At 39.4% G+C, this 24,530-nt stretch overlaps 1 protein-coding gene across 1 annotated transcript in view; it reads right to left on the reverse strand.

The window, feature by feature from the left end:
* KCNH5 (potassium voltage-gated channel subfamily H member 5) overlaps positions 1-24,530 on the reverse strand; it is a gene marked incomplete at both ends in the record, with an annotated part of 292,205 nt that overhangs the window by 225,570 nt on the left and 42,105 nt on the right. Inside the window, 3 exons of the mRNA XM_080914667.1 lie at positions 7,088-7,480; positions 12,093-12,208; positions 23,122-23,250. Of these exons, the coding sequence (XP_080770793.1) occupies positions 7,088-7,480; positions 12,093-12,208; positions 23,122-23,250 (638 nt within the window). The remainder of the gene's footprint in view (positions 1-7,087; positions 7,481-12,092; positions 12,209-23,121; positions 23,251-24,530) is intronic.

The raw sequence follows: 24,530 nt of genomic DNA on the forward strand, positions 1-24,530 counted from the left end.
GAAAACCAATTGATGTGCTCTTTCCTGGGAAGACCACCTTTTCTGTCCCCATATTTCTTCAGTTGCCTGATGATGTTCTCTGGGTAGGTTGAGACCTCATGGGCTTTTCCCATTCAGTCTGTCATGTCCATTGCTGACATCTTTGTTTGGCTCATATTTGGACAGTCATGTTGGTAAAATATTATCTGTGTAGCTTCTTTCTGATGTTACTAGGAGACACAATCTCATGATAGACTCCTTGATCCTCTTGTTTTGTTTTGTTTTTTGCATTGCATATGATTTTGACAAAGATACCAAAAAAAAAAAAAAAAAAATACATTGGCAAGAAGAGCCTCTTTAACAACCAGTGTTAGAAAAAGCTGGATCCTCATTTATAGAAGAATGAACCAGATCCCTATCTCTCACTCTATTCAAAGCTCAGATACAGCAAAGGCATTATTAATACTTGAGCTGAAACGTGTTAAAGAAACATTAGGCTAAACACTTCAAGATTCATGTATAGACAAGGGCTTTTTTAATAAAGCTCTAGGTACTCCATAAATAAGGCCAACAATTAACAAATAAAACCTCAAAATATAAAACTTCTACACATAAAATAAAAAATTTAATAAACTGAAAAAGTCAAGCACTGAATGGAGCAAATTTTGACTAGCTATACATATAACTAGGGTCTAGTACTGGGAATACACACAGACACACACATATATAAATACATATACACATACATACACACACACACACACACACACACACACACACACACACACACACATATTCACAAAGCTAAACAAGAAGAAATCAGTAAGACTGTTAAGGAAATAGACAGGTCTCAAAAGACAGAAAACAAATAACAAGTAGACATCCGAAAAACTATTCAGCCTCATTAGCCATGAGAGAAATAACAGTTAAAACAACACTGGGATTTGTGCCATCTCTTTTAGAATGGCAGTCATCAAAATATATCAGTAATGACAAATGCTATGAGGGTGTGGATAAAAGAAAAACTTTTCACTCTGCCGGTGGAATATAATGCAGTCATTGCACTATGGAAATCAGTATGAAGCTTCCTCAAGAAAATAAAAGTAGATTTTCTGTATAAACAAGCTATACTCAAAAGAGCCCAACCTAACATATCACAGAGAAATGTGTGTTTAATGTTCATTCATCATCACTATTCACAGTACCAAGTTATAAAATCAGCATAGACGTCTAACAGGAGAGAAGTGGATAAAGAAAGCATGGTGTATTCATTCACAGGTGAAATGTGTTTCAGATATAAAGAGCAAAGTTCTATCCTTTAGGGAAAAGTAGAAACATTGGAAATAGCCATAAACTTAATTGAGCCATCTCAGAAAGACAAATATTGCATATTTCCTCTTATTTGTGCTTCCTATATTTTATACATATACATAAAATCATGTATGTTTATAGGATACAAAAAGTGGATACAAACTGTCTAGGAAAATAAGGAGATCTAGTGGGGAAGGGAAAGAGACACTGGGCGGGATGTTTGGCACATAATGTACACCTGTACAAAAAGTGACTTCATACACACAATGATTACTAGGAGAAAATGGTAAAACTAACACAGAAGAAATTGTATTCCACACCTTCTTAATCCTCCCATTTTTTTTTTTTTTTTTTGCTTTCAATGTTGTATTTTAATTTAAAACATAATAGTAAGTCAATTGTTTAAATAATGGTGTCTGCTAGTGCTGTTCTCAGATCTGAAGTAGCAAAGGGTACAGAGAGGTTCGAGTCTGACAAAACCCATGAACATCTACAGACGTGATTACCCTCTTCTGGATTCTGAATTCTTAGTATGACAACTATAGGTAAAGTCACAATTTTAAATGTATGAGGTAATACGCATGTGGCACTTTGACAAGCATAATTATGGACAAATAATTCTGCAGACACTGTTTCAAAACCTTTTCTAAAAATTAAAACTCACATCGATTTCTACTCAGCCATTACAATTCATATTTTTCCATGCAGCATCTGTGTATGAGAGACCATTTTCCTAATGATGCTGTGCTCTGGCAGTGTATCCATATCCCCACCATCATTTCATCTCTCTACCCTCCTTGCTACTGACCAGTGTGTTGTCTGCAAACCCAAACTTTCTTTATATGCTTTACAACCAGCTCCTCTGAGATTTTCCCAAATCAAGTACGCTGGACCCCCACTAGCTCAAATGCACACTACAAATGAGTTAGATTCTACTCTTACTGCTCATGAGACAATATTTTTATCCTCCATTTTATGATTTCTAGAACATACATATTCCTTATTCTCAGACCAAAAGCTTTCTGCAATAGGTTCTTTTTCTAGCCTTGCAGTTTTGTCTAAAAGCACATATCCAGTTCACATATTCCTAGTAAATCGAATTACCTTCAGAGGGAATATCAAGGATCTTGAAAATAAAGTGACATTGAAGTGCCTTAAGTTATTCTGTGCATGCACAGAAACGACGGATTATACTGTAATTCCCAGACTTAGAGTGTGACTTGCTGGTGTGGTTTTTCTTCCATCTTTACATCACTGAAGAAATTAGGAAGAGTTAGTAAAACCACATTGTTTCATGCCATCAGTGAATATCTATGCAATGAAGAAGTATCTCAAGGACGTATTGTTCACCACCTCAGGATTTACAATGAAACTACACACAGGAAGCCCAACAAATAAAGTAACAACACTACTTCTAAGACTAGTAGAATTTTCAAGGGAAACTCATTAGCGTCTTCTCATCCTTGAAAACATCTTGTAAGAAACTCAAGGCAAGACTGAGGAAAAGTCACTCTGTCACAACAAAGCATGTCCTGTTCTGGCAGAAGAGTCCATGTCATCCAAAGACTACTAATAAAATTGAAATAATTTTAACCATATTAATGCACATGGATGCACACAAATAGAGATGAAATATGAAGGTATTAATGTTGAGATGGATACAAGGAAACCTTCCTGGAAAAGAAAGCTGGATGCTTTGTAATGGATGGTTAACAAAGAGTCAACTCTTCAAGAACTGTATCAGGAGGATGGCAGAACCTGCAGCAGACAATGGTTTGGAAAGCAGCTGAGCGTAAACCAGGACATTACAGGCTTGTTCAACACGCTCAACAAACAGTGCTCCAGAGGAGAGTAAATTAAAACAAACAAACAAAAAACAGAAAGGAGGGAGCTTTGTCATAAAAAGAAATTATCAAGGCAGAATTCGTGATTTTTAAGCTCAAAGAAGGCCAATCCATCAATATCTATGAGAATGTATGAAAGTGTCCCTTTTCCAAGGCATGTCATCAGGCAGAATCTAAACCTTGTGACACAAAAGATACATTAAGCCTCTACAAAGAAAACACAGGTCCCGTGAAAAGGATCAGAAACTACAATGGTTTCAAGTTTCTTAAATGGGACCATTGAAAGTTAGAGCACAGTCATATCATATCTTCAAAATCCTGAAGGAAAATCATCTCAGGGCAAAAAATTCAACAGCTACACAAACTCTTGGATGGGAAGGATGGTGAAGAGACATTTGTTTAAGAGTGCATGATGCTGAGGAAATATCTCTTGCTTTGGTAGAGTGAGAAGGCGGGTAATCAAGGAGTAAGTGCATAGAAACCTTTGGGGAAAACAGAAGGGGCAGAGAAGAAAAGTAACCACAGGATGCTGGACACCTCAGTGATGGCGAGTCTGCTGGCTATAAACATGTTGGCAATGTTTACTGAACCAAAGGGATGCGCTACCTTTATAAGAATAAGGTGATGGCAATAGAGCAGATAGGAAAGGAATCTGATGGCTCAGATTCCAGAATGAGAAGACAAAGATAAATCCTAAAGATGAATCACCAGAGGAAGGGTTCCTTGGTGGCATGGAAATCAATTACGATAAATAAATAAATCACCAGAACAATTTAAATTACTTCCTCTAGAGCTCATTCCTTTTTAAATAAGGTATTACCTGCTGCTCTTTGGAGAGCCTTTACCTATTTTTACCCCTTGACCAATGTGTGTCAGTGCTCCACTCCACACTGCTTTGTCCAGGTCCTAGAAGAAACAGGTACCAAGCCAGTACAAGAATTTGACTGGAATAAATGTCTGGATGATATAGAGGATGAAGGGCAGGAAGTTGGGGTGAAACCTCTAGAGGCAACAGAGAGCATCGATCAAAAAGTTAACGGGAAATTTGGCAAAGGAGAGTTCAGACTGCAGTGCAAAGAGAAAGAAGACCAGAATGCAAGCCATCCAAATACTTATATGCAGGCAGCATGTAGTAAAAATGGATGGGAAGAAAAACCATGAATTGGATGGAAAGTGAGGATAAATATATGGAAGTGTTTGGAGAGAAGGGAAAGGGAAAACATTATGATCAAAATCTAATCACAAAAGTAAGCAATCAACACAAAAGTAAGTCGTCCCATGATCCCTTTTAATGATAGGCCTCTCTCCATACTTAGTGACAGGTTGAGAGAGACCTTTGGGAAATGTGTCTTCAACCTGACAGTACCCAAAACATGGTCACCTTTAGACAACTTTGTTTAGCGTGTATTGTCTGATTTTAACAACTGGCTGGCAGAGTTAAAACGGAAGGGGCTCAGTCCCCTGGTTTGTCGCTTTCCACAGTGTAAGAATTCACTTCAAGAGACCAAGGTGACACCTCTGAATTCTGAGCTTGAAATCAGTGGGAATAAGTGTCATTCCGTGCCAGAGCTTGGCCCAGGACACTGGTGACTTCACACTGCGCCGTGAAGAGAGGTGTGAGCAGCGGACCTCCTTGCCTACCATACTCAGAAACCTGGGGTTTTTAATACAGCTGAAACTGGCATCTCAGCGTTGGTTACTCTGCACCATCGTTAGAATGAATGAGGTCGAGCGTCTTTTAAAATAGTGCTATGTTAGCATATTATGACACAATCCAGCTTATAATTATAGATGCATTTCATTATAATGGAATAGATTTTCTTATGCTATTTTCTGTTAATCGAGTCACACTTTTGACTTCTTTATCAACTGGCGAATTACATATATCATGGTGTACATATTGCTCTGACTTATAGAGACATTATGTAATAGCTAAATATAGCTAATTGATATATTTATTTCCTCTATCCGTCATCAATTTTGTGGTGAGAACACTTAGTCCCTGCTATGGTCTGTATGCAGACCACCCCCCAAAGACCAATCTGTAGGAGTTTCTTCCCCAGGATTAAACTTCAGGCTTTTAGGAGATAGGGCCTAAGGAAAACCCTTAAGTTATCTGGGAGGATGGTCTCACAATGGCTGTGGGGCCCTGCCTATACCTGCTTGGAATATTTCTGGTGTTAGATGTGGCTGCATGTGCTACCTCATGCTCACATCAATTTTTTGCTAGAGACATAAAAGAAACAGTGCTATAAAATCTTGTTCCTGAACCTCCAAAACTATGAGCAGACTATTGCCTTCCTAAGTAATCTGTCTAGGTCTTTAGTCATAGTAATGCAAGTTCGACTAATAGATCTCACTCCCTCTTATCGACCTACTTTTTCAGAACTCCTTAAGAATATAGTATATTTCTAATTCTGTCTTTATGTGGTACCTCTTCTGAATGAATGAAAGTTTGTAGTCGTAGTTCAACATCTTCCCAAACCTCTCCTAATACCCCAGGCTGCTGCCATACCCTTCTCCCCAACTTATGTTAGACCAACTTCATTCAAATTCTCACATGACTGATTGTGTCCTACTAAAAACATTATGCCTATGTTCTAAGTAACTTAAACCATAATATGCTCATGTAATAACCCATGTGGGAAATGGAAAACTGCTTACTTGCTTTTATCTTATGATTGGTATTTTCAAAGTTAGCTCTTCCTAATTATCTCTAGAAGATACGTTTGAAAGAAGGAAACATACTTTTAACTGTTTGATGTATGTAGAATCTAAAATTAAAGAATAGATATCATTCATTGAATTTCCATAATTCTAAAGTAATAGTTATGTATACACTATCAAAATAAAAAGGACAACGTTTAACTTGGGGAAAGTGAGTTTAAATATCAATGTTAATGGAGAAGAAAATTTATGGAAAAGTCAATGAAGAAAAGGTTCAATCTACTCCCAATACAAACAGAGCCACACTAGCACAGGGAAGTTTCCAACTAAGTGATATAATGGGGTTACTGTAGGGCCATCAGGGAAAGCAACATGGTAACATGATCATTGTTAAAACATTTTAATACAGCTCTGATATACTGCCTGACCTAAGTATTACTAGTGGTTTCATCCTCCCAACTCGGTGCAGTACTTTGTAAATCGTTCACCCTTAACTTAGAAGAAACTGTTAGGGATCCTTTAAGGTATGAAACATTTAAAATATTCCTGTTTCCACAAACAGCATAGAACAAAACCCTGAGTGAGGCCAGACATCAGAAGTCATCAAATACACTTTCTACCTATAGCTGTATTCATAATAAATTGAAAGCAAAAGCAGAAATCAAAATTGTAACAGTTCAAAAACTGTTGGTTTTTAGATTAACTCTTAAAACAGCCTTCATGTGTGACTTAAGTGGAAAAAATCATGAAATTTCTAAGGACGTGGAATTTTCAAAGCTGCTGTGTTTCAGAGAAAATGTACTTTTGTGCCTTAATCCCATCACCTAGCCTGTGAGCTACATTTGACTCCAAGTGCACCATTGTGTCCTCGCCAATGAACCTTCCCCCTCCTCCTGCTGCTCTTCCTCCTGCTTTTCCTCCTCTCCCTCTTCCTGCCCCTCCTTCTATTCCTCGCCTTCCGCCTCCTCCCCCTTCACTGTCTTCCTCCTGTTCCCTCTCTACCTGCTTCTTCCTCCTGTTTTTCTCCAATCTTTCATAACAACTTTCTTAGGAATTCACTTTTTCAGCCAAAACTCATGGGGGGAAACACAGGGACAAGTTAACTTAAGAAAATCAACTATAATTTATGGCACATGCCTATTAATATCAGGGGTGCACGCAAAAGGGAAACTGAAAAAGACATTTTATCATCTGTGCAGTCCTGTTAAATCCTCCGTTTTCAAAACCTCTGATATCCAATACTTCAAAACTAAAAACAAAAAACAAAAAAAAACAAAAAAACTTACCTCATCCACATTTTCAAAGGCATTGATGATGTCATAAGGTAAACAAGACAGCAGATCAATCACAAACCAAGTTTTCAGATAGTTCATCCGTATGAGCTTCGGGTCAGAAATGACCTCGCCACCCGGCCCCACAAAAGTCGTGTGAAAATTTAAAACAATGTCAACCAGAAAAATAACGTCCACCACGCTGTCCAGCACCAGCCAAGCGATATTGTTCTGCTTTGTTTTGAAAGAAACATTGTAAGGAACCATGATGGCGGTGTAGAAGGTAAGAATTAAAATCACCCAATCCCAAGTAGTTTTAAAAGCACAGTAGTGTAAGATGATGTGTGGAGGCGTCTTTGGCGCTTCTTGTTTGTACTGAGGAAGGATATCTGACCCGAGCTGAAGAACCTAAAAGAAAACAAACAGTGTATATAAACAGTTGGGACACCTCTTAAGACAGATATGACTGCACACCTGCTGGGTACTCAAACCACAGAACAAGTTACATGACTGTCACTTTTAGGGCGATCATACTTTATGATTTCCGCTCTGTTTTCCGAACTGCCCCAAAGTTTGCTCAAAGACCCATATGTGAGTGCAACTACTCCACAGTTGATCTGATCACTGGTCCATCCATCTGGTTCTCCAATGGCCAATCTTTACCCAGAGCACAAGACCTCAGATACTCCTGCCCATGCACTGGGCCAACCTGACAAGAACCATGTGACTTTCACTGCCTGTTCTGTGGTTATGTGGTGATTGGCCATCATTCACTGTTCACACATATTAAGCACCTTAGAAAGTGTCCTTTTGCTTCTAATGGTCCCCTTGAACCCCAGAGCCTCCCTGTTGGCAGTCTTGCTGGATTTACTAAGAAAGGGTCTAAGTGGCGAACAGGACAGTGTTGGGGGGATGGGGGAAGTGTGTTGATACAGCCTATTTTCCCATTTTCTCTCTAAAACCAGGATGTAAAATAAACATTCCGTTTTTTGTCTGGGGCAAGCTTCCGTTTAGCTCTCTGTACCACTTTAATAAATGGAAAACTATCAGGGCAAGTTTATATAAATTTTAACTCACTCTCGTAGGTATAATTAAAGTAAGAGAAGGAGAAAAGCAGATGACTCCAGCAAGGGTCAATGATATAGACCCCAGGACAGGACTCAGATTACCTTCTGGAACTGTGAAACAAGTTGAGAAAGCATATCCAAAATTTCCACCTCATACATTAATGCCAAGGAGTGTGGAAATGGGCTTTCTTAACTAACTTATGCAATAATTACTCAGTGCTTCTGGGAAAACAAAAAAGAATCTAGGAGGGAGGAGCCAAAGTGATAAATGCGTCAAACATTTGAGTGCATGAATAAACAAAGGTAAGCATTAGCATATAGATCTATGGTTTATTCCATCACACACACACACACACACACACACACATACACACACACACACACATACACACACACACACACATACACATACACACACAAACACACACACACACACATACACATACACACACACAAACACACACACACACATACACACACACATACACATACACACACACACAAACACACACACACACACATACACATACACACACACACAAACACACACACACATACACATACACACACACAAACACACACACACAAACACACACACAAACACACACACACACATACACATACACACACACACATACACATACACACACACACACACACAAACACACACACACACACACACACACATACACATACACACACACACACACACAAACACACACACACACATACACATACACACACACACACATACACACACACATACACACACACAAACACACACACACAAACACACACACACACACACACACGCCCATGTGAACGAGCATGTATGTTTGCATATCCTTTGAAGTCTGGAAGACTGTTCTAAAATTCTTCATACGTCAAGTTTACTTAGAAAACTAAGTATCTTGCTATTTTCAATATTAAAAATGCTACTAGTATTTTCTTTGGTCGTATATCATACTTACGATTTTTAACTTGAGGCTGTTAGCACTATTTTAAGGCTATTTTATGCATTTACGTCTATTCTCAGAGCCCCAGGTATATTTACCCCCGAGGTCTTAAATTTCTTACTAAGCATTTATCCTAGCAGTAGAGTAAGCACCATGTTGAGATGGAGTGCTAGATTTAAAGAACTACACGTAATTATGGCTTCTCTCTTGCCTTCCAAAAACCATCACCTCCCATTCTGTGTGGGGAGGAGAAATGGAAAATGCTTCCTTTTCGGTCATCTGTATCATCACCTTCTCTAGTGAGCTCTCTATAGGTACAGTGTGCTTTAAATCTGGCTCACACTAGACTCCTCTGAGAAGGTTTTGTGAAGTCTGGTGCATTCCTGCCTACACCCTCACCCGCAAGAATCATGGCACTGGCCTTAACTGGGTTTTGAGAAAGTCTGTGTTTTTATCTCTGCCAGGAGATAAACGTAGAGTTCACACAGTATCTTTGTGTTTTTCATTTCAGTCCTAGCTATTTAGACAAGATTAGCAAAGGAGAAATGCTCCAGGGATTCCAGAGGAAGGGCAGCAAGAAAAGGAGGAGGAAGAAGAAATAGAGAGGCCAGTGGAGGAGTGGGGGAAGGGTAGGACCACAGAAACCCATGCACACCTGTTGGGACAGCTCTGTTCACCAGCTTCCTCTCTCTGAGAGTGGTGTGAGAATACAGTTTCATTTCTGAAGCTGATTTTCCATCAGTAACCACACTGTTTCCTCCTGACAGAGAGGAGCTGGCATTTATCTCTATTCAAGCTGAAGGCAATCAGTTGGATATCGGTGCGTGTGGACAATTTATTACCTTCTTTCATGGGGGGCAGAATCTTTCAACCTAGATCCACTTCAAATTTAGATCAGGTGGAAAGGAGATCCGATTTATGTGTGTTGGAAAAGTCAAAGGTCCAGAGGAAGATTATCAAGGAATTATTCAAGGAAATTATCTTAGTACGTTGGTGTAACGGAAAACACAACACTCTGTGCTCACTTGGTGTCTCTTTTGGATCTGGTTTTAGAAACTCAAGGGCACAATCCCCCCAGCACCCTCTGCACAACCATGCAATGATGGTATTAAATGCAAAAGCTCACACGAGAAACACTCTGAAGTGGCTGTGGTTCGGGGGTCATGTCCCCCTTCCCCAGGCCGCTTCTCTCTAGTTGGGTAGTGGGAGGAATAAAATCTGAGGACAAGGTGGAGACAGGTCAGCAGGAAGCCTGCTTAGAAAACCTCAGCACATGGAGAAGTTACCTCAGGCCCTAGGCTGGGCTGGGTGAAGGAACTGAACACTTCAGACGGAAGAGAAGGAAACTTCAAAGGAAGCAGTACTTGGTAAGGAGCACTGTCGTGCTTAGTAAGGAGCACTGCTGAAAAGGAAACTCCACCTGGCTGCATTCCATAGTGAACCAACTGTGGGTTGCCTTTGTGCTGAGTATGAACAGAATTACTTAATATTGTATTCTTACCCTACTTACGCATGGCTATACCACAAAGTGTTCTGCTTTCTCCAATGATGACAGATATTTAGGAAAAAAGAAATAGGAGAGAAAGAGATAGAGGGAAGGAGGGAAAGAAGGAGGGAGAGAGGAAGGGAGAGAAGGAGGGATGGAAGGGAGAGGGAGAGAGGGAGGGAGAGAGGGAGGGAGGAAAGGGAAAGGGAAGGGGGAGGGAGAGAAGGAGGGAGGAAGAGAAGGAGGGAGGGAAGGGAGAGGGAGAGAGGGGGGAGGGAGGGAGGAAAGGGAAAGGGAAGGGGGAGGGAGAGAAGGAGGGAGGAGAGAAGGAGGTAGGGAAGGGAGAGGGAGAGAGAAAGAGAGGTGGGGAGAGGTAAAACCAAAGAGAAAAAAAAACTAAAAGGCCTCTTTGTTAGTTGTAAGCTAAGGAAAACTCCTGAACTCAAAATTCAAGGAATAGGCTTTATTTCCCAGGCCTCTCTAAATCAGAATTGGTATTTATAGCTAATTAAGACATGCCTTAGCTCACCTTTCTCTAGCAATGCAAATCAATGAACATATGAATTTAATGGTGTCTTTCTGCTCCTTACTAAGTTAATTCACATTGTACAAGTTCCCACTATGAAGCCAGTATCATTTGGTTAGAACTGTGTATGTGTGTGTGTGTGCACGAGTGTGTGCGTGCCTGTCTGACTGTCTATCTCTGTCTCTGTCTCTCTGTCTCTCTGTCTCTGTCTCTCTCTGTGTGTATGTGTGTGTGTGTGTGTGAGAGAGACAGAGAGAGAGAGAGAGAGAGAAAGAGAGAGAGAGAGAAAGAAATAGAGACAGACAGAGAGAGAGAGAGATTTGGGGGTGTAGTTATGGCATGACACACATGTGAAAGTCAAAGGAAATCTGCAGAAGTCAGTTATCTCTTTCCACCATATGGATTCCAGAAATAGAATTCAGGATGCCAGACTCACCAACAAGCACCTTTTCCTACTGAGCTCTTTCACTGCCCTAACTCCATGTTTCCTGCATTTTTCTCCTTTCCCTAGGCACTACCTCACACTTATAACTGACCCTACAGTCCCAAGTCTGGGTAAATGCTACTATGTCTTCATTTTTTATCAGTTTTCTGTGCAGAGTTTTCACTCCTTAGTACTAGACTATTTATTATTTATCTTTTCATCCTCTGTAGAAATCTAATTACAGAAGAAATCCTCAATTAATGTCTCTCTCACACACACAAATGAATGAATGAATGAATGGTCTGTCCCATTTGTTCAATTAAATCATGCACTCTCTAAGCAGCACCTAACATATCATGAAGTACATTTCCATACAAAAGTTGGTAAGAACAAAAGAAAATATTTCAAATTTCTACAGTTCTATAGATAGATAGATAGATAGATAGATAGATAGATAGATAGACAGACAACTACCTAGTAATTATTATGCTTATTTTGAATAATTTGGAGGAAAGTGTTTCAGTGCCACTTCCTGGAAAGCAAAGTCCTTCTCATACTTACTTCAGCTAGTCTTGAATGTTTGTGGACTGTCTCTGTTTTATTCATTGGTGTAAGCTGCTGTAAAACACTCCGGCTATTTGTCAAAGCCCGTGTCAATCGGGCAAATTTTGTCCAACCTTCAAAAGATGAAAAGAGAGTTTTGGTTATTGATATACAATGAATTGAAAATCCAGTATTCTCTTAAAATATCAAAGAATTACAGCCAATCACATGCTATTCCGAAAAACTGAGAAGTATCAGTTATATTCCTAAGTAAACACATATCATATATTTGAAGTGTGACTAAAATGATATACTAGCATTTGTGGCTCTTTGTAACATTTATAACTTTCTTATATCTATTAAGTAGTTCCTGTAGTCAAGGTAGATACTAGGTTTAAAAAAAATTCTGTGGTCCTATTTGCTTTGTATGGGTTTGTTGAGGAAAAATAGCTACCTAGCCATCTGTGTGTTCCAAGTCCCTAGATTTCATTAATGGAATGTAAGCAAAAACATGATGCCACATCTGTATCTCTATTTCAAAAGCAAGTTGGTATCAAGGGATTCCTCCCCCTTCTACCAGCTAGATGCAAATGGCAAGATCTGAGGGGAAGGCAAGGCCACTGGGTCGCTGTGCAAAAGGATGCCAGCCAGAGCCACTTTCTTTGGATTGTTCCATAAACAAGAAATAGGCTCCTCCTGCATCAAATAAATTTTGTTCCTTATTAATAAAAATAATACATAACACTAATACATGGTTATTGCCTGTTAGAGCAGTTGCTACCACCTTAATGAAAACAGTTCTTCCATGTGTTGTACACAGAGCTCAGTTCCAACCACTCTTCCATATCATGGTTCTTATCACACATTCTGCCTTCCTTGTAGCATAAGAAACGTTACTTTTCTCATTCACAAATGCAGGGATATCTAAAAAGTTGTGCTTGGAATATCTAAAGCCCTAATTGTATTTTCTGAAAGAGAAGCTGTTTTTTTTGGGGGGGGGGAGGAATGTGGATTTAAGGAGAAGCAAATTTCTTCTGGGGCTTCAAATTACCATTATTAAAACTATTAATTTCAAAAAAAACTATTAATTTCAAAGAAATACCAATGAGATGTGAGCAAATAGTGAAAAACCAGCCATATTCAGGCCCTGTCTCAACTATCCTTTCTCTAGCTAGATCAAAAGTTTAGCTCTATCAAAGATTAGTTTAGACCCATTTCAGCATTTCTGTAGTGTTACCCATTGATGGAACAGTCTACAATCTGCTCCTTAAAAATGAAAACTGAAGCTGGTTCAAAAAGATGAATGCAGTGGCTTGATGAAATTTCAGATGATTCCGTGAACACTGAAGAAACCCTGGGCCCACAGAAGACTAATGGCCTGTCAAATCTCAGTGTACAGGTAACACGCACTTTACTACTAGCCTTTAGACTAATCATTTAGGTTTAGAATGTCTCCCACCAATTCTGTTCCTTCTGTGTGTTCACGGATTGGGGAGAAGCTGATATCTCTTGATGGAAAGTCCTCTTTTCTTCTTTAATAATGGACCCTATCTTAATGACTGGAGCTTAAAGTTTGGTTGGAGGCAGCATTACCTGAAACCCAAAGTTCTATACAATGTTCTGGTCTCACAATAGGGCAACAAAAACACTGTCAGCTCAGCTCTCCAGAAACTGAGCATCAACATACAGAATCAACTTACATTCTCCATAACCAACCTCAATTTGTTGGACCCACACAAATCTCTGTCATTGGTCCCACTTTTCTAAAATATTCTATTGTCATCTGGCTCCCAACATGTCCAAAAGTCATTTCATTATTACCTTCTGTCTGTGTTGCCAACCCTAAACCCACCATCCATATATCCCTAATCTTGATGAACGATCTGGTGCCATTTCTAACCTTCCAAACAAGTAATACCATCTCCCCACCACACACGCACACATGCTTCTAAGCTTTCTAGTTTATAATTTATAAATAAATATCTTTCAAAATGAATGCCTTTCATCCTTACATGTCAACCTATACAGCACGTTTTCATCCTTACATGTCAACCTATATTGCAGTCAGGTGACAGTCCCCTGAGAACACATTGTTCTCATGCTGCTGAGATTCTTTCTAAAGCACAGATCAGAGCACACATTCCTGTTTCAACCTTTCTTACCAACCTGGATACCCCAATGAGTCCTGAGAAGAGAGGTCATTTAGCTTCTGACAACAAGGATTTACACCACATCTATCACCTGTCATCTCTTCTTACTGTTTTCCATCCTTACTAAACCAATAGAAAATTAATTGAAAAGCAAATTCAAAAAATAGTTAAGTCTTCCAGAGTTTCTTTTACACACTGTAACTCCGAATTCTTTTCTATATTACACTCATTCTGCCTGTCTAGAATTCTGTTTGGCTAATGGTAGCTAGGACTCATTGAAGAATTACTTAATTCTGGAAGCTTCTTCGAGCCACCTACGATGCCCTCCTTCAGACATCATGGTATACACACTCATTGTGTGACAGTACCAATATCAACTCGGTCATGGTTTAGTTTACTTTGGGTAAACTGAAGTTCAAAATCTCTTTGTGGTGGCCCTAAAGCTGTAGGGAAGTTAACAAAAGACAATTGACAAATCCACTTTTGCCTGAGGCTAAAGCCCACTTATGTGCTGTTATAGTGAGCCGTGGTGGTTTACTGGATGGAGTGAAAATAATAAGGATGACCTGAGATGACTGTAACTATTTCAGTCATCGACAATAAGATATATTGATGATTCCTCGCCTTACATCAACTGAGCACTAGAGTTGCATAGGCTATTTCTAGAAACTTCCAAGCTCATCTTTTTTCTTCCTCAAGGCTCACATTTCTAAAAAAAAAAAAAAAAAAAGATGATGTGAGATCTCTGTATATCTCAGTGGGTCAAAAGAAAAAACCTTTTGCATCCTGTGTATCCAATAAAGTATGCCTAAAGAAAACAATTCTTTGGACAAAGGAGAGGTACGGGAGTACTGTGTGCAATAAACTGAGCAGAGGGCAAACCTTCAAAATGTTAGAATGCAATCATCTCATACAACCACGCTGACAATGAGGCACTGGAAGAAAGAAAAACACAACCACCGAAACTATTGTCACTTACAAATGATGCTGCATTTCATAATCAGGGAGCACTGGTTCCTAATTTAAATACTCATAAAACACTGGTTTCCATATGTCTGTGAACAACTATATATAATCAGATCAGTGTAACTTGTAGAAGGCACTAATTACATTTTGGTTGAATAAGTGAAGCCCTGAGTGAAAAAGTTAAACAGAGATTAGCACATCACTTGGGTTAGATACAATGAAAATGCAACAAAGCAGCTAGGCTCAGCTTTTAGCATATGTCAATATGATTTGGAGAGAGTAGAGAGTTCCTACTCTTCAGGAAGAACTTGAGGAACCACTAGTGGAGAAAGAAAGGCCGGGCTAGATGAGGGGCCAGTTAGCGGAAAGCAAAGTCAAGGGCAATTGTCAGGGAGTCATCCAGTGGGAGAGATTGCTGTGTGCAGGCCTCAGAAGGTGGAGCACCAAAGCCAAGCCAAGGTGTGTTCCTTTCATATGTAGATCAGTGGAAGAGCAGGAACCACTGCTCCCTTTGTGCACCAGCCAGGCCCTCTGGCTATCATCTGCCCTAATGCTCAACAGCATCTCTTCCTGAAGCCTTCCTTACCTCCTTACTCCCACCACCTACCCACACACTCCACCTGAAGCAAATCAAAGCCATGCCCAACAGAGCAACCTAAAGGTTCCCTTCTTGCTTGCTCACCGTGGTACCTCACTCTTGCCTGCTCCCCATTATCAATAAGAATTAGGAACTTGTTTCTCCTTGTCGGTGCATATGCTACACAGACACATGCTCGAGAAGTCTGCAGCTTTTCCACTACTGTAAACCACGCTGGGTTGAGTTTGCTTACACCTATCCTTTTGTGCTCCGGATCTCCCGCCAGACTATGTGAGTCTATCTGATCTTTCCCCAACTCCAATGTTAGGGGCAAACTTTGAAAAAAGTCACACAATCACACTGTCTAGGTCAAAGCAAAAAGACTCGTCAGCAGTTCTCACGGCTCCCCAGGACTGCATCCACCCACCTCTCTACAGAAATCTAACTGTGGACCTGACAGCTCAGCAGTCCGCTGATGTTACTTAGATGTGGTCGATATGAGGTAATCTGAACAGACAGTTGGCTATGACGAGTAGAATGCTTGCACTGTAACTTGTTCATGGCACTATGAGAACATTTGTTCTCCTAAAAGCTCAGGCTGCCAACTCCTTCTTAATAAAACATTAGTTTAGCTCTATTGGGTTGCAATTAACCTCTTTGTCATGGACTGCCTAATCTTAAAAATGAAAGGAAGTCACAGAGGCAGTTAAATCAATCTATTGGGCTGCAACACAAGATTCAAATCTATAAGGAAAAAGCTTAGATACACAATTTTGCTCTCCGCCAACGAGACAACCTGGCATAATTACTCCGATGTCTTCCGACGTCTCCTCGCTAAAGAAAAGCATCAGCTTTTGCAAGCACGTTACTTTTTTGATGTTATTTTTATTCTGGAAGACTTTTCTTTTTTTTTTAACCTCATTATTGGCAAAAAGGTGTCATGACTGCTTGGCAGAGGATGTTTAACACAGTAATTATCTTAGCAGTTTGGAAGTCTGTTTGAAAATCCTGTACAGTATCAATGGGCAGAGATTTGGATAATGATCTTTAGAACACTGAAGATAATCAACAGCATGGACCTCCTGGGCTTTAATTTGCATTTTCTGATAAATAAAGTATCAGATATGGTTGATGGATTGTCTGAACAAATCTTCCAACATCGAAATACCAGGTACAAAATGTAACAAGACTATCCTGTGGAATTAACATCAGGACATTTGGTTGGTTCTAAGAGCATGACTCTGTCAGAAATACAGCATCCTCATGAGGACTTTGCTTAGGAAGAAGGAATTAAGGTGGCTATGCTTGCCAGTGAATCCCTTCCTGCAGAAGAGGGGACAGCAGTGGGCAATCTGGAGAATATGAGGCTTGACATCTGCCCGAATATTAGGATCTTCAGCAGTAAAATGGAAATAATAACATAAACTTCACAATTAGTGCAACGAGCAATGACCAGTGCAGGACATGGTAGGTACTGTCTCCATCAGAGATGGTGACCTTCTCTGCACTGTTTGCTGCCATCCTATTTTCATAATTTGTCATGATTCAATATTGATGTCAGACATTACCACTCGGTTTAAGAACAAAACCAAGATAATTCAGGAAGAAACTGTGGTGGACCTAGGCTTTGCTAGAAGTAGGGCTGCTTCAATTACTGCAGCCGTAACCACCGAGGCCACCGATCTGATTCAGAAACAAAGTTCAGAGTCTATTCCTTCAAGCAGGGGAGTGGTTGTCAATATAAGTAGGAGATCAGTGTGAATGCAAACAAGCAAATTTGCAAATCTTCAAAGGACAAAGGTCCTTGTCTAATCAATATGCCTTGTGGAGATTCTTTCCCTTGCACCTAATCAAAACTGAACTTTAGGTAAACTCAACGTTTTATCCACTGCTCATCTCCATCCCTCTGACTGGACAAAAGTATAGAACAGAATGAGGGTCGTGGACACTAGTGAAATTCTAGACCAAAAGCCTCAGAGGACCTCCATGCTGCCTGTGGTCCTGTGTCTCCCTAGATCAAGAGCTTCAGAGGACCTCCATGCTGCCCATGGTCCTCTCCTCCTCTGTCTAATCACTGCTTTACTTTCTTAACTCCTCTCTCAAATCCTTTAGCATCGTTTTACTCAGTCAATCACCAAGAACACAGGGGTAATTGGAGGAAAGCTTCTTCTATTTTGTGTGCCTTCTCCCCTGAAATATTAGAGAAGGGACCACTCCTGTATCTCCCAAAATATTTTCAGTTTAACTTTTGGTTGGTAAAATAAATTAGATAAAAGTAAGAATAGGATATTCCTGTAAAGATCCTGGAAAAGTTTGTATTAAGTTACTGTGAGGCCAAAGACTGCATCAAAGGCAACATCCATATTTCTTTATTCAATATTCTAAATCCAAATCATTTTGATATTATGGTAATTAAAATAAAATTGCATGTCCTATTTATCCAAAAGGTTTAATTTTTTTCTTTGTCTTTAAAACAGAAACATACACTATTTTATAAAGCTTTCAAAAATGTTCTCCTATTCCTATATCACTAGCTTCAAAGATATAGTAGGATGATGACTTAATGGTATAAATATTTCATGTCTTTTGAATTTTTCATGTTAAATGTACAGTTCACATGAATAATAGAAAGTAGTTCATATGCAGCATTCATAGTTGCATTACGCAATGCTTTTTCAGTAATCTGTTAGCTATAGGGAAGGCATACAAGAGTTTCAGAACAAAAATTATTTTGAAATTAACCCATCTTCTAGATTTTCTGGCACTAGAAAAAGACATTTTATAATGGTACTGTTCCCAGGATTATTATTTGCATCCTTATCGAACTCATTGTTCAACAATCAGGAGGTCTAATCTGCCTGGGGTTACTCAAAAATAATTTATAAAAATAAATAGCTCAATTCAAAAAAGACTATGTCTTACAAGCACTCTGATACTTCCACGGGAACGCAGAGTGATGAAGGTTAGAATAGAAAAGTGGAGAAGCATTCATTTCAGAGAGCAGTCAGCTCTTCAGTACCTGCTATGTCCCCCACCTCACGGCAAAATGCTGCCAACTTCCAGGTTCCATAAAAACAAAGCTACTAACTACCATTAAGGGTTAGCAGGCCAAAATGGTGCAGAAGCGTTGCCTTTCTCTGGGCAGCTTCAACTGTGTCATAAATTACATAGAGTAAATCAGAAAAAAAAATGCCTCTAATATAAATGCATGCATATTCGGGTGTGAAAATAGGACGTAAAACTTCTTCACTCAAAGTTAACTTCCGTCCACATGTGGAGACATCAAAAGTTTTAGGTTATCAGCCATATAGCAACAATTTTAACTCAATGTTTTAAACACCTCACCCAAAGACAAAGTTAACTATTAGTCAATAGGTTTGCACAGATGTTCCTTATGAGAACATAGAAGATCATCCCCCTGTTCCTACTTTTCTGGGGATTTTTAAATCATGAACGAATGTTGAATTTTTTTCAAATGCTTTTTACGAGTGAGTTTTGAATTTTTAAAATGCTTTTTCTATGCAAACTGAAAGGATCCTATGGGTGTTAATTTGTCTGTTTGTTTGTTTTAACCACCTCACTGGTAGGAGGGATTTGGAGAATTGTTTTTTGAAGACTGGGCCCATTTGATTGTCATGCATAATGCCTCTTACACTTCATGGATTCAGTTTGTGGGTTATCATCTGCTGAGAATGAAACGCTCATCTATCATTTCCTTCTTCTGTAATATCTTTCTTGGGTTTGGTACCAGAGCAGTACTGTCTTCTCCTCATGAGTCGGGAGACTTCCCTCTGCTTCTGCATTTTGGAAGAGACCTATAGGATATGCTGGCAACCCCAGCAATGTTGTGAGCACATGTGTACAGCAGCCATGTCCTGAAGGAGGCCACAGTTCACAGACCTCTTCCCCATCCCTCAGCTCTTGTGTTCTTTCTGCCTCTTCTTCTATCACGTTCCTTGAACTTTGGTGGGATGGGAGGCTGATTAGAATGACCCATTTAGGAACTGAGACATTTGCAGGGAGTGAAGAAAAACTTGTAAGAGGGGAATGGTGGCTATCTTACATGGGTGTGCAAAATCCTGAAGAAGGAGCATGAGAAATATCTTTCTTCAGAGTGTATTAGGGTAGGGTCTCCTGAAGAAGAAACATGAGAAATATCTTTCTTCAGAGTGTATTAAGGTGTCCTGATGAAACTATGCATACTTCTAGTTCCTTGGTTTGGGTCAATTACTCTTTACTGCCAAAGTATTTGATGCTGATGAAGCATTAAGATTTTCTGTTTCATGAGAGTGGTCTATTTCTTATAAGTTATCAACAGTGATCACAGGGCGATCATTGTCTAGGCTTCAGTAGCCTCAGCATAAGTGGACATAGACCTTTCATTTTCTTCACTGGCAATTTGTGCCTTCCCCTTTTTTTCCTTAGTTATCAGAGCTAGAGAATAACTATAATGGTGTTTTCATTATAAGTTAGCCTTGAGTTTTGGTGGGTTTTTCCCCAATGTTTTCCTGTTTTTCAATGATTTCTCCTATATGGTTTAGGATGTCTTGTCCTCTGCTTGCTTTGGTTTGACATTCTCTTCTTTGTCTACCTTCTTAAGACAGAAACTAGGTTACTGGCTTTTTTTTAAAGACATTTTCTTTCATCATATATACATCTAATATTACATATTTTCCTCTAAGTGCTGCCTTTACTCTCTTCCACAAATTTGACAGAGCTAAATTTTAATTTAATTCAAAATACTTTTTACTTAAGATATTTTGACTCATAGATTCTTTAGCAATGTGTTTCTTGACTTCCAAATTGTTGGGGAGTTTCCATGTATCACTCAGTTGTTGAATTCTAATTTGATTTTATTATAGTCTGAGATACATTTTTAAAAGTATATGTTTAAAAGGAATATTTGTTTAAATTGGTCCAAAAAATATGGCTCAGAATATAGTATGTATAGTAAGTGTTCCATTTACAGCTGAGAAAAAAAAATCTTTTCTAGCCTTTATCTGAAACATCATGAAGCTTCAAAGGAATAAATCAACATTAGGTACAAAGATGATTAGAAGTACATTTAAATATTTTTAAAAATAGTATTAGCTGGTTGTGACGGTGCATGACTGGAATTCCAGCATTTGGATGACTGACACCGCAGAATACTGAGCTGCCAGTTTGGATAGGGGAAAAAGGGGAGGGGAAAGGGAAAAGGGAAAAGGGGAAAAGGGAAAAGGGGAGGGGAAGGGGAAAAGATGGAGAGGGAGAGAAGGAAAGAGGGAGAGAGAGAGAGAGAGAGAGAGAGAGAGATTTCTAGGCCCTAAATTAGATCTTTTACTTGGTCTTCCAGAAAATAATTTCATAGTGTCTAGAATTTCAGAAACACATATAAATTAATTAGTTCAGTCATATTTCCAGTGCCTGGCACAGTATAAAGTTTCTCCTTTTAATTTGGTACTAACAAAAATGTGAATAGATACAATATTGTGTGTTTAGATTCACCTGCAAGGGATAAATTAATGTCATTTTCTATAATTATGGTTGCAGTTGGAAAGCTTAAAGCTCTGTGCTGATTTTTTTTTTCTTTTAGAAGGAAGGGAAAGGAACATTTGCCAACTGCATAAAAGCAGGCATTCCCTTTTGGTCTCTTAAGCAGTTCTTAAAAAATAACATTTTATAAAACCTACTTCTAAATGAATTTAAAATCTCCATTTATATGACACCAGCTTCTAATTTAAACCCAAATGGAGAAAATAAATTGGGAATAAATTACATTGGAAAGAAGAAAAAGTGCTCTAGGTTTCCATATCCACATCTTTGTATGCTGCAGTCAGTAACACTCCACTTGGGAGGCTTGCATTGGGCCAGCCACTCTCGTTATGACAAAATTATACAACTTCCACTCAAGAGAACATACAACTGGATAAATAGAAGCTGATAAGTAAACCGAACGTAATCACCCGGTAAGACTCGGTTGGTTGAACAAAACTCCATCAAATTATCAGCAGCTCTCTGGTAGGACCTCAGCAAAACCAGCCCAGGCTATGTGTATATAATCCCTTCCATCTAAAGCTCCCCGGGTATAGGATGCTGAAATGCCAGCCAGGCTGCTCCCAAATTAACCTTGCTCTATGGAACTCCTCCATAAACTTCAGTAGGACGGATGTAGAGAAAACTAGGGGCCATAGGAAGATATGACAAGAAAGGGTGGTGGGGAGAAAAAATATACTGTAGACACCCATGTCTCCATTCCCCACCCCCCACAGGCAACTTGGGATTGACAGAAAACGGCCAAAAGCATTTTAAACACGACTTCCTTTGATGTTTCAGTTTACTCAACAGTTCGTGGGTTTATCAAATTTAAAATATTTTACTAAGAAACTCTTTCAAGAATAATTTGTACTGCTCATTTTTCTTGCCCCATGCTCCTAGATTGGACTAAAGCGTGAAAAGCTCCAAGAACCCTGACTTCAACACACTTTCTTTGTGCACCATGAGGGGTCCTTGGGAAAAGTCTTACCTCCTGTGTTGGATGGAGACCTGGGTAGAGATGTGCCTGCTCTTGCAGAAGTGCTTCTGTATCAGGAGCATGTATACGAGGCCCTGTCCCCATCCACAAGCTGTATCAGGAACATGTATACTTGAACCTGTTCCCATCCAGAAGCTGAGTCATATGTACATAATCTAGACTGTTCTTTTAGGCTCTGCACTTTCATAGCCTATTTTTGAAAATTGGCACATTTGCAAGATGATTGACTTGATCTTTGCCTAAATGCAGTGAGTGTGCAGGAAACTCACCGAGAGACAATGTGCACATATATTAGGGGAATATATAATAGGGGGCAAAATTAAACCTGTATTTTAAAAAAACATCACCAAATCTATTAGAAAACAAGTCAGTGTGTATAATGCTGAAATTTGGGGGGCTTTCAGATTTCTCTAGTCACGTTTTCTTAATGCGTAGAAATTCCAGGTTTTTCTTTGTCTGTCTGTCTGTCTGCCTGCCTGTCTGTTTGAAATCAGTCCTTTGTACTTCACAGTGTTTTCTTGCCATCAGTATCAACTCCTAAGGTACTACTGGCCTTGTGTGTCTTTCCCTGTGAGGCAAATGCACATGTGATAAGAGGTATAATTTGTTTGGTTTTTTGTTAATGTATTTCATTCCAGTTTGATTTATTTTAATTGCTGATAATTAAGTTGTGAGTAGACATGCTTTATTCATGATATATTTTAGCTTAAAGTTATGTTATTCTATGTGGATGGAAATACAGATTTGGTGTTTTACAAAGAAGAGGAGGAGGAGGTGGTGGTGATGGCAGGCAAAAGGCCACCAACTTCCAAGGTGCAGAAATTCTCTTTTGGAAATTACCTTTTGTTGAGTCATCCTCTATGGGCTGTTTAAACAGCGTAATGTCCTTGAACGTACACAGGAACAAGACCACCTTCTCATGTTCATTTCTTATTGGTGCGATTTGCATGTAAAACCAAACAGGGGTACCTGTAGTGGGGGAAGAGAGAGAATGAAGACAGAGGAGTGTCAGGGTCATAGCAAGGGTTAGCTTTCCTGACTCTGCCCTGTCTCCCCTTGCTTCAGCACCAAAACAGCACTTTCGTTACATGAATTAATACAAAGCTTTAACCAGAGCTGCTGGTTCCAGCCTATAATCAGGATTCGAAATACTAAGGAGGCTGAGGCAGGAGGTTCACAAACTTAAGAATAGCCTGTACTACAACGTGAGCTTAAGAGTATACTGGGCAACTTAGTAAGACCCTGTCTTATAAATAATTAAGATCAAAATTTTAAATTTTAAAAGGCTGGGGTTGTAGTTCAGTGATGGAGTGCTTGTGGTGTGTGCATGAGGCTTTGAATTCAATCTCAGTCTAAAGCAACAAAACAAAACCATTTAACTCTATCAGCTACCAGGTGTTCAGAATTAATGTGTACTTTTAGCCCCAAATATAAACATTCTAAAGAAAAGTGCAGGGGCTTTTCCAACTTGGGTACACAAAGCCAGTCTTGCTCCTAAAGTAATATCGGTATCACCTTTAGGTCTGTGTCCTGAGACCCTGACAAACTCCCCGAGTGTGATCTCTACATGCCTCTCTGGTCTTGTCACTTTGACAAGTGTTTCCAATTAGCTGCAACAGCAACACCTACTGCCCTGACAAGCCTGGTTCCCAGAAGAGCTTCTAAAATGCTGCTTCTCTACCGAGGCCCCCTCTTCCCTAGGATGGACTTACGTAACGCCTCGATAGCTGTGTCCCCAGTCACAGGAGACATCCCCAATACATGATACGTACTGTATACAGAATGCTACCTGAAACTTTTAAGGCAATCATCAAAGGTAAAGAAAAACAACGGGGGGTGTTCACAGTTTGAGAATCTCCCATGTCTTGGTGAGCCACTGCCTCCTGCCCCTTGAGGTTCAACTCTGTCACATCATTCTTCAAGGAACAGACACTGGGCTCTCCAGAAGGATGAAGCTTTCCCAGTTTTAAAGCTCGGGGTCTGGACAGACCCAGGAACTGACAAAAACATCACAACAATGGAGTAAGTGGAGGCATGAGAAAGACCTCGAGAGGATAATTATCCGCACAGTGGCAGCACACTGAAAGAACATTCTATCCCAATAAAAAGAATCACAAATAAATAAGTTCATTTCCCATCTGTTTTTTTTTTTTTTTTTTTTTTTTTTTTTTTTTTTTTTTTTTATCAAGCAAAAGAGCAATAAAAGTCCTCAAATAGTTCATCCTTAGGGCCAGAAGGGGTTTCATCAG

This window comes from Micromys minutus (genome assembly GCF_963924665.1).
Source record: "Micromys minutus genome assembly, chromosome: 1".
Lineage (NCBI taxonomy): Eukaryota > Metazoa > Chordata > Mammalia > Rodentia > Muridae > Micromys > Micromys minutus.